The 11,496-nt window shown below is 38.3% G+C and overlaps 1 protein-coding gene across 5 annotated transcripts in view; it reads left to right on the top strand.

Annotated features, from left to right (window-relative positions):
* The window catches only part of nol4 (nucleolar protein 4), a 151,228-nt gene extending 142,055 nt beyond the window's left edge, over positions 1-9,173 (top strand). For all 5 annotated transcript variants that reach the window (XM_003223511.3, XM_003223512.4, XM_008114894.3 and 2 more), the window contains 2 exons: positions 3,027-3,207; positions 7,260-9,173. In XM_003223511.3, coding sequence (XP_003223559.3) covers positions 3,027-3,207; positions 7,260-7,453 — 375 coding nt within the window. In that variant the 3' untranslated portion in view covers positions 7,454-9,173. The remainder of the gene's footprint in view (positions 1-3,026; positions 3,208-7,259) is intronic.
* The last annotated feature ends 2,323 nt before the right edge of the window (positions 9,174-11,496 follow it).

Below are 11,496 nucleotides of genomic sequence, written 5' to 3' on the forward strand. Positions count from 1 at the left end.
GGGGTTTAATGAACCAAATCAAGAGCCAAACAGCATCTAGTTTCTGTTTAGAAATATTTTTAATCACTACTGATTACATCAACTCTATAACCTTATACAAATTGAAGGAAATACTTGGCCACTATGATATGCCAAAGCACTGCTTTGTAATTTGAGTTTTCAAGTTTATTGCTCATAAAATTTAAACTGAGTCAAGTCCAGAAGAATTAAAGCTAATGAAAAACAATATTATGTCAAGATTGTTCTTTTACTAGTTTATATGCAATAGTAGCAATATTAAAACACACATCCCAAAACATATTCAATGAGAGTTAGAATACCAAATGAAATGCTTCACATTCAATTTAATCATGCACAGCCTGTAACAATTAACAATGAATAGACCTGGATGGGGATGTATATTCCATCACATCTATATCACATATCACATAGGACAAAACATCAATTGCACTACGTTGGAAAGAGCACTACCAGAACCTGCTGAATCGCAGCTCCAATGTGGCCGAAGAGGCCCTCTCACAAATCCCGCAACAACAAACCAGGGATGAGTTGGCAGCACTGCCTAATTTGGAAGATGTTAGCAATGCCATCAGCCAGCAAAAAAACAACAAAGCCATCGGACCTGATGGGATCCCTGCTGAAATCTTCAAAGAGGGTGGACCTGAGCTGATACAGCAACTCCACCAGCTCATTGAAAAAGTATGGATGACCAAGAAAATCCCAGCAGACTCCAAGGATTTCACCATCATCACCCTTTTCAAGAAAGGGGATAGAACAGACTGCGGGAACTATCGCGGTATCTCCTTTCTAACCTCCACTGGGAAAATCCCCGCAAGAATCCTTGCAAACCGCCTTCTCCCTGTCTCAGAAGACACCCTCCCAGAATCCCAGAATGGCTTCCGTCCCTCCAGAGGAACAGTGGACATGATCTTCACTGCTCGACAGCTCCAAGAAAAATGCAGGGAACAAAATCACCTTCTGTACATGGCATTCATTGACCTTGCAAAGGCATTCGATACAGTGAATCGCAGCGCTCCTTGGACCATCCTCCAAAAAATCGGGTGCCCTGACAAACCTGTGAACATCCTTTGGCACCTCCATGATGACATGATGGCAACAGTCTTGGATAGCAACAGCTCCCAAAGTGACCCATTTAAGGTGGAATCGGGTGTCAAGCAGGGATGTGTTTTTGCCACTACCTTATTTTCCATCTTCATCGCTATGATATTTCACCTTGTTGATGGGAAGCTTCCCACCGGAGTGGAAATCATCTGTCGGACAGATGGCAAGCTATTTAACCTCAGCAGACTAAGAACCAAAACCAAGGTCACCACAACATGTGTTATAGAACTCCAATATGCCGATGACAACGTAGTCTGTGCGCACTCAGAAGAAGACCTACAAGCCACTCTAAACACCTTCGCAGAAGCATACGAGAAGCTCGGCCTCTCATTGAACATTGAGAAAACCAAAGTGCTCTTCCAACAGGCACCAGCTAATCCCTCTGCAATGCCAGGAATACAGCTTAATGGTGTAACATTAGAAAACGTTGACCATTTCCGCTACCTTGGCAGCCACCTCTCCACAAAAGTCAACATTGACACTGAAATACAACACTGCCTGAGCTCTGCAGGTGCAGCATTGTTCAGAATGAAGCAGCGAGTGTTTGATGATTGGGACATCCGTAGAGATACCAAGGTGCTTGTTTATAAAGCCATTGTCCTCCCAACCCTGCTGTATGCCTGCAAAACGTGGAAAGTCTGTAGACATCACACCAAACTCCTGGAGCGTTTCTATCAGCGTTGCCTCAGACAAATCCTGCAAATCTCTTGGGAAGACAGGTGGACAAATGTCACCGTGCTTGAGGAAGCAAAGACCACCAGCATTGAAGCGATGCTCCTACGCCATCAACTCTGTTGGACTGGCCACGTTTTCCGAATGCCTGATCACCGTCTCCCAAAGAAGTTGCTCTACTTTGAACTCAAGAATGGGAAACGTAATGTTGGTGGGCAGGAAAAGAGATTTAAAGATGGGCCTAAAGCCAACCTTAAAAACTGTGGCATAGACACTGAGAACTGGGAAGCCCTGGCCCTTGAGCGCTCTAATTGGAGGTCAGCTGTGACCAGCAGTGCTGCGGAGTTCGAAGAGGCACGAATGGAGGGCTTAAGGGAGAAACGTGCCAAGAGGAAGGCCTGTCAAGCTAACCCTGCCCGGGACCGCCTTCCACCTGGAAACCGATTTCCTCACTGCGGGAGAACATGCAGATCAAGAATAGGTCTCTATAAAATTCCAGGATATGTGCATTTTTTGTGTGGAAGTGAAGTTATCAAATGGGTGGCTGAAGACAGGATGACTGCATCTTATCTCAACCCCATTGTTATTTGGCAGTTAAAATGCCATACTTTATAGATGTGCCACTAGGCAGGACAGTGCAAAAATTTCATAATTATTAATTCAAGGGTAGGAGACTATGGTGAATGAAAAATAGTTTCATGATCTAGCTGTCCACACTGCCAAAACATGGAGATTCTTCTCAAGCTTCCTGGATGGTCCAAAGTAAATCCCACTTCCCCTTCTGCCAGCATCTGCTGCAATCTAGCCATATATCCTATGCAAGGTGAATTCACATTATTTGGCCCATGTAGACAGGGCCCAAAATAAACTATAAAGCCCATCAATATCTCTCCCCATTTAATTATTGATACTTCAAATCAAATCTTGTACCCTTATATATTCCCTACAGAAAATCTATTTATTATTAATAAGCAAGAAATGAAATATCCACAAATGACCATTTCTGTTACAAAAAACTTAAGCCTTCCTTCTTCCCATCAACATTTTCATGCTTTCCCTGAGTTAGATAGTGTCATTTTAAAACCAGTCTAAGCTTGTTCCACATTTTCTTTAACTTGCATTGAAAGTAGTGAAAGAGAAAGTCCAATAAATAACAAGCTAACTGCTTCTTACTTCGAAGAGAAAAATAGAGCTGTGATTTGATATTACCCACTGAACCATTGTTTCTGCAGGATGAAACTGCTCCAGCTGAAAAATCATTGAAACAAGAACCCACCCAGGTCACTTACTCAACATCAGCTGTTTCCAGCACACAGGAGGTGTTGTACATAAATGGAAATGGGACCTACAGTTACCATAGTTACAGAGGGCTAGGAGGAGGTTTGATAAATCTCAGTGATGCTTCTACCAGTGGTGAGTATTTATTACTGCCTTTTGCATGTATATTTGCATGGCTAAGTCCCCACCATATTCTGAAAATACTTAGGATGAAAATGCCATCTTTTGTTATAGAAAAAAATAGTCAATAAGAGCAATATACGTGGCTTAAATTAAGTACTCTGATACTTAATAGAATAGATGGACACAATTTATTGATTTAGGTGCATATTAACAAGCAGGTTTCTGGACAATAAAACAATGCAACCTATCACTGCATAACACTATCAGATTAAACATGTGAAATAATTTTAGAAATATTGTATGCCTTTTAAAAAAACTTTCATTCATGCTAAAATGAAAACAAACTTGCATTCCTTTTGGTAGGTAATTAGATTATTTTGGTTTTTTTCTGAACTTTCTAACAAAGAAAAACTATGACTTTGCTAGCTGTGACTAAGGATATTTTATTTATGATATATTCAGACATAAGGGATTACTGGTCTTTCATCTTCATTAATCGATCCTGGACTAGTGAAAAAAATATAAAGGTTCCAAAAATATAAAATCATATTGAAAGAAAGATTGCATGACTGTCTTACAATTGGGAAAAATTGTCCAATTGATATGTAGTGGAAATAAAATAGACTTTCGGTGGGAAAGCAAAAGAGGTTTGACAATTTTTGTGTGTCGGTTTATTAGAGCCAACTCATTACAAACATTTTGCCCTTTGTCTGCTGGCCATGTATTGTCTCATCTCTGAAAAGACATGATATGTTCCACATATGTGTCTCTTTTGCACAACATTTTCCGCAGTCTAATTGTATTATGTACTAAACACACAGTTAATATTAGATGGCAAAGCTGAGTCTTGCAAAAGGAAGTGGGGAGAAAGGAAAGAAAAGTGTGTGGTAAATATATACATAGACATTGTTCAGAAACTCCCCAAAATTTCTGATTGAATCCACAAATTTATATACATTCAAACGCCAATGGGAAATTTGCTGAAGTAGAAGAATATTATATTGTTGCTGGGTGATCATATAAAACAATGAATAATTTCAGTAGTCTCCCCCCTACTATGGGAGAAAATGAATGTTCATTTGCAGTATTCTTCTTCTAATCAAGCATCCCAGAATGATGAGAATGAGTTGTTCTGTGTAGAAAAACACATTTTTGAGTGCAGAATTCCCGTTGTCGCACCTCAGCACTGGTTCACCTTGCTCCAACACACAAACTCCACCATAACAGGCTTGAGTTTTTTTTAGTTTATTGAAGAAAGATAGCAAAACGTAATAAAAAGCAGTAAAGAAAGTAAAATCCAATTGCAAGTGCAATCCTTAAATGCAGATCAATGATTTCATAGTTATTAGTCCAGAGTCCCAAAAATAACACAATAGATCCAAGATAACATGAATACATGAGTTTCAAAAGTAATCCAAACACAGATTCTAGGCATGAGACGAGGCTTGAACCGAAAGCATGACAAGAGATGATTCTCTAAAAGCGAGGTTGCTCTGACTGAAATCTTTCCCAAATTAGATCTCTTTTAACCCTCCTTGCAAGACATAAACACATTTCTGTGCACTCTTGTTTCTCTGCGTCTGCCTGCAATCCCCACAGAGCGACGGAGGCCTTTAATCTGGAATCCCTGTCTAACAAGCATCCCCCTCACTGCCGAGCTCTGTTGACAATTCTCAGACTGCTGTAGAAGGTCATCCTTATCTTTGCTCAACTGAGAACTTTCCACATTCCCTTCCGTCTGTTTTCCCAAGCCATCCTCAGCTCTCGAATCCACCTGCCTTTCTGAGTTAACAAGATTCCCTGGGACAAACTGCGGCTCCACATTTCCTGGAACACACTGCTGTTCCCCAAATCCCCTTTCTTCATAATCAGACTGAACCACCACACCCATTTTTATATAGAAAAAAATGTTTTCTGTGCACAAAACTGAAGATTTTGTGCGGAAACTATGTAAATTTCCTCCACAACACTTTGTGATGTTCATATAGATATTGAGATAAAATTGCACAAGATTCTGAGTAGTCTTTCTCTGCACGATCAGGATTTTAAAAATAAAAAACATTGGAATAAATATGAGCAAATTACTCTCCATTTCAAAAACTGTTCTTTGCAATACATATGTTCAAGGCAGACAAGTATTAGAGACCCTGGCTTGTTGATCCAATTTGATTGTTCTTTAGATTCTTGCCCATGTTAGTTACTAGAAACAAACATAGTTTTATGTCTTATCATAGATGTCTGGGTGTCTATCTACATTTTCTATTCAAGGTATATATTACTATTATTAATTCTATAGAAAATAGACGGCAATCATCTTAAAGATTATATTTGAATTTGCCAGAGCCTGTTGTCTCCAGCAGAGAATTAAGTCTCCAACAGGCTGTCCTGTACTAGCAACTGAAGTGGGTTACTGCAGAGATAATTCACATATGGCTTTGCTTTCCATGAGCCATCAGTACTTTTATCAGTCAAATAAGCAGCTGTATCATATATCTGGCCAGCATTTTAAAATTCTAAGTAATTGATGCTGCCAATGAGTAATTTATGAAGCAATAACTACCTCATGTTAAATCTTGCAAGTCATTTATCCAGCAATGTATTTAATGTCAGATTTACTCAGCAGCTAATATGATAAATGAATGTCTACTTCTTGGAGAGGATTCACAGTGCTTGTAGCATTTTAAATGATTTAGTTAAAACAAGAATTGCTTACCTTCCAAAAATATGTGATGCCTATGAAAACGTAAATGATTCTATAAACCATAGACAGTAACTAGTTACAATATAAATGACTGAATGTATGGCTAGAGAAGATGGCTAGAGAAATAATATCCTGAGCTTGCTGGAAATGATATGACAGAAATTCTTTATACATATTATATATATACACATCAGGTTGAATTTGCTGCTCTTAGAAGCAACTGAAAATCTTGACATGTGTGACATAGCAAATGCTGACTCACAAAAGCATGCAACAAACTATGATAGCTAGTGACCTTTGGACCTCTTGGAAGCAGAATGCAATGTATTTTTGTAGCATGCGCCTCCAATTGCACCAAGCAAAAATGCCTATTTGTGTATGTGCCTCAAGTGGCTTATGATGACACTCTAAATTTCATAGGGTTTCCCAAGTCAAGGAATACTCAGAAACATTTTCCCCAGTTCCTTCCTCTGAAATAAAGCCTATAACATACATGGCCTATCCAAATTTATCACTCAGCAAAAGCTACATATTCAAAACTATGCAATTTTTTAAATAGCTTGCTATTATTCTCCAAGTCTTTGACCCAAAGCACAGATTATAAGGAACAGAATTAGAAGCTCCAAGAGGCTACACTGAAGATACAAAGGAGCTGAACAATCTCCAAGGCGACTTAGAAACTGATATCAAACCAGTCCCCTTGCAATAACCCCATAGGCACCACTGATACAGTCTCAAACCTTATGCTGATGCTTTTGGAACACTCCAAGCAATATAGATAGATATAGATATAGATATAGATAGGCCAGGCAGATTATCTGATGTGGCATTATGCTGTGCTGCCTGACCTTGAATTCAATAGGAAGAGTAACAGAGGTCTGGATGTTCTGTATGTCAAGTACACTTTACTTTGATAGTTTTGGGTAGTAGGAAGTTAGATCAAAATACAGATCAAATGACTATTGTACTGATAATGAAGATAAGAAAGTTTTTTTCCCAAACCTTCTCTTTCAACTCTGTTGTTTAACTCTATCAATGACACATTTGAAACTAAAAAATTATAGCTTTGTATAAAGAAGCCATAATATTATGATCAAATTACATCAAGAAATAGCATCAGCCACAGATTTGTCACCTACCAGATGGTACAGCAGCATAGAGTTGTGCCAATAGCACCACAAAAATGAAGCTAGCATGATATGAATGTAAAAGCTAAATGAAACAATATACATATATAGCTGATGAAGCACTGATTAACTAAAAGGCTCTTCTACGGTCATGTCTCTTTCTTTGCCAGTGAGTTTGGCCTACTTTTGTACTGGGTTCAGTAAGATTACTGATATGTTTTGTTTGTCATTTCCAGGTCCAACTGATCTCAGTATGAAGAGGCAGTTAGCAACCACTTCGGGATCTTCTAGCAGTGCCAGCTCTAGACCTCAGTTGAATCCAACCGAAATTAATGCAGTACGGCAACTGGTTGCAGGATACCGAGAATCAGCTGCTTTTTTATTGCGTTCAGCAGATGAACTAGAAAACCTTATTTTGCAGCAGAACTGAGACATGTGATGAACCTGCTGACCTAGTTATATCACACAATTTCCACTAATGACATTTTGATTTCCCAGAGCAAATCTTTTCATTACTGCACAGTCTTGTTGACGAGTTAATAACCATAATGCCACTGTTCTTGCTGTTCTTGGTGTGTTAGGGTTCTTGAAACTCCAAAATGTCTGAGATACTATATCCAGCCTATTGCTTAATGTGCATTTGTTCTAGTGTGTCAGCATCAATAGCAAAAAAGTGGATACAAATGTTAACTCGCTCGAACATGGACAGAAACAGAAGATACCTGGGGGTTTAAAATCAGTCCAAAATCCAAGTGCAATATTAGTGGAATGTGCTATTGACTCAGTGAACTCTAAGCTGCATTAAATGGCAAGGTCTTGCCAAATGCCCTGTTGTTAACAGGATGCAATTGCAATGAAAAGGATCTTGTATTTTAAAGAAAATGTAATTTTTATAGAAAAAAAAACAAGACAAAAATGTTGGTTCTCATTCTAAATTGATCATTTTTACTTTGATAATTTTTCACTGATTTTTCAAATAATGTTTTGAGGAGTTATTGTACATCCTCTTTTTGAAATCTCCCTCTCTCTTTCCAATCCACATTCATTCTGCAATTGGTACCTTTTTTTGATGGTCAACCCCATTCCCTGGTGGAGCACTCCACAAATATCTGTCAGGTGACTTCCAAAGGAAGTAGACATTCTTTACACTCATGCCATTTTCATTTTGGTTTCATAATGAGTTTCAGTTTTATTATCAATTGATAAACACATAAGCACTATTTTTAAAAGACATATCATTAATTTTTAAGTGGTTTCATATAAACTAGCTCACTGAACTCCAGGATTGCTGCTGCTGTCTTGTACAAGTCCTTCTAGTAGTGAATGGATGTAGATGATTGAATGTGAAGAGGTTGCAAGTGACAATCGGAAAATTTGCACTCTTGTGTGTATTTATTTCTTTTTATTTTTTTAAATGAATATGTAACTGAAAAGGGCCATTGACACTTCTGGTGTGATTTTTTTAAAATGCTAATACTGAACTGTTTAAAAAAAAAACATGTAAAGAATGCAGCTGCCACTTAAAACAAAAACCCCTTTTCCTGACTCCCTTACTTCCATTTCTTATTTTATGATGTGAATTATGCATCAAAGGTGTTTTTGTTGTGCGCTAAGGAAACCTTATTTTTGTGTAATTAGAGAGAAAAGTATTTTAGTTCTTGCTTATTGTAATATCTGTTATGTTGGTTAGCTTTTGTTAAATAACAAGTTCCTTGTGCATTCCTGAATTTGCCTTATTTTGTGTACAATTTTTATGTACTTTGGTTTTTGACAATGAGTTTAAGGCATTGGTGATATTTTCTATCTACTTGTTACATATAGTTTTTCAAGTAATGACTGTGATTGTGACAAAGTAATGTGCACTTTTTCTTGTAACTGTGGACATTGCTATGCTTTTTTCCCTTTAGTGTTTCTAGAATTACTGTTGCTTACAGTTATGTTTTTAAAAAAGACAACTTTTGTGATACTGTTGGTGAAAATCAATGTTAAAAAGCCTATTGAAATGAGTGTTTTGGAGAAACCTAAATACACAAAACCTTTTCTTTTACATTGTGGACTCATATGTTCACAAATTTAAATGAAATTTTTAAAAAATGAGGGCTGGGAAAAATCCTCTGTTTTCTTTGAGTGAATAAACATCTGTGTTTCAATATGGTCTTGTGAAACAATGTTTTAGTGTACTGCAGGGTTAATCTTTTCTGAATGCATCTCCCCCCATCCTCAATGATGTTTATAATCCAATGTATACAAATTGCACAGGATAGTTTACAAAAAATCTATCTGAATACTTAATCAAGCATGCTCTGCAAAATTTGTGCAACATTGGCTGGCAAACTGTTCAGCAAACCTGAATGTGTTGTTTCAATAGCAGAAGGCTGTTTCCAGCTTCGACAAAGGTGCTCTTGGCGTAGGCAACCTCTGAAACTTGATTCCTGCAGGCAGCAGTTGCAAAGTGCAAACACCAGGAAGATAGGCAAGAGATCAGTCTTGTTGATGGATACAGTCACACAGCACCAAGTGAAGTTTTATTTTTTAATCTTTGATTAACTTCATTATTTCAGATGACAATTGTAAAGCTAATAAAGACAGCAGGGATATTTTTGTCATCCAAATTTTAGCTGTCTTTCTAAAAAAAGATTTCACGGGTTCAAACATAAAATCAGATTCTAGAGCAGAGATGTGAAAATCCACCTGGGAGGTGGACATATCTTGTTGCTCATGAAAAGCAAGTGGTAATTACTTGCACAATGTATACATAAAAATGCCATCCCTGAGTTCCAGTTCACATACTCCCAAGTAAGTGTGCATAGGACAGCTTGCAAGAATCATAGAATCATAGAATAGTAGAGTTGGTTCTATTTTTTATAAATTTTAGAATTTTTTTTATTCCTAGGAGGGTTAAATGACAATTGCTGTCTTCATATTTCATAACGTTGCTCATTTAGAATACTTCTGATTGCAGGTTCTTAACAAGATTTCATTACCTAGAAGTTTACATGGTTCATTTTTGCCAGATCATTTTGGGGGAGGGCAGCCCCTTTACCTAGTTCTAGAGGGCCCCCTCTCTCCCTTCTTCCAGGATTCACTGGAGAAATATTTGAACGATGACAGATTATTGGGCTGTGTTCTTATCTTTCTCTAAATACATAGAAACAAGTTTATGTTCATTGCCATCTCTTTCAGAAAATTTTACCTTAAGTAGGAATTCTCTTTGTGGCTCATTGTTATTATGAATGTCCTCTAACAGAGAAAGGAAAGACACATTTCCTTATACAACTATCAGACTTTACCATACTACTGCTTGCTTACTTCAATTGCAACAACATGTGCAAGTGTTGTGGGATGAAGATTGATCAAGCAACCTTCCCATTATTTAGAATGAACAGTAGTGTCAATTCCATACATCCCTATAAAACTGCTTGTCTTTTAGAGGCTCTTCTTTCTTACATATCTAATCTGCACCATGTTAATGGGAATCTTCCCACCAGTGTGGAAATCATCTATCACACAGATGACAAGCTATTTAACCTCAGCAGACTGAAAGCCAAAACCAAGGTAACGACAACTCAGATATGCTGATGATAGTGTGGTCTGTGCTCATTCAGAAGAAGACCTACAAGCCACTCTACATGCCTTTGCAGAAGCATACAAAAAGATTGGCCTCTCACTGAACATCAAGAAAAGCAAAGTGCTCTTTCAACAGGTACCAGCCAATCCTTTTGCAATGTCAGAAATTCTGTTTAATGGTGTAATGTTAGAAAATCTTGACCATTTCTGCTACCTTGGCAGTCACCTCTCCATAAAAATCAACACTGACACTAAAATACAACACCACCGGAGCTCTGCGAGTGCAGCATTGTTCTGAATGAAGCAGAGGGTGTTTGAGGATCAGGACATTCGTAGGGATACCAAAATGCTTGTTTATAAAGCTATTATCCTCCCAATCATGTTATACACCTGGGAAACAGATGTCACACTCAACTCCTGGAATGATTCCATCATCCCTCAAATCTCTTGGGAAGACAGGCAGACAAATGTCAGCATGCTGAACAAAACAAAGACAATGAGCATTGAAGTGATGATTCTCTGCCATCAACTGCACTGAACTGGCCACGTTATCCAAATTTTCCAAAGCAGTTACTCTACTCCCAACTGAAGAACAGAAAATCGAAGGTTGGTGGACAGGAAAAGTGATTTAAAGATGGGCTTAAAGCCTACCTTAAAAACTGTGGCATAGACAACAAGAACTGGGAAGTCCTGGCCCTTGAGCGCTCTAACTGGAGGTCAGCTGTGACCAGCAGTGCTGTAGAATTCGAAGAGGCATGAATGGAGGGCTTAAGGGAGAAACGCGCCAAGAGGAAGGAGCGTCAAGCCAACCCTGACTGGGATGGCCTTCCATCTGGAATCTGATGTCCTCACTGTGGAAGAACACGTGGGTCAAGAATAAGTCTGCACAGTCACCTATGGATCTAC

The sequence above is a fragment of the Anolis carolinensis genome, chromosome 4, assembly GCF_035594765.1.
Source record: "Anolis carolinensis isolate JA03-04 chromosome 4, rAnoCar3.1.pri, whole genome shotgun sequence".
Lineage (NCBI taxonomy): Eukaryota > Metazoa > Chordata > Lepidosauria > Squamata > Dactyloidae > Anolis > Anolis carolinensis.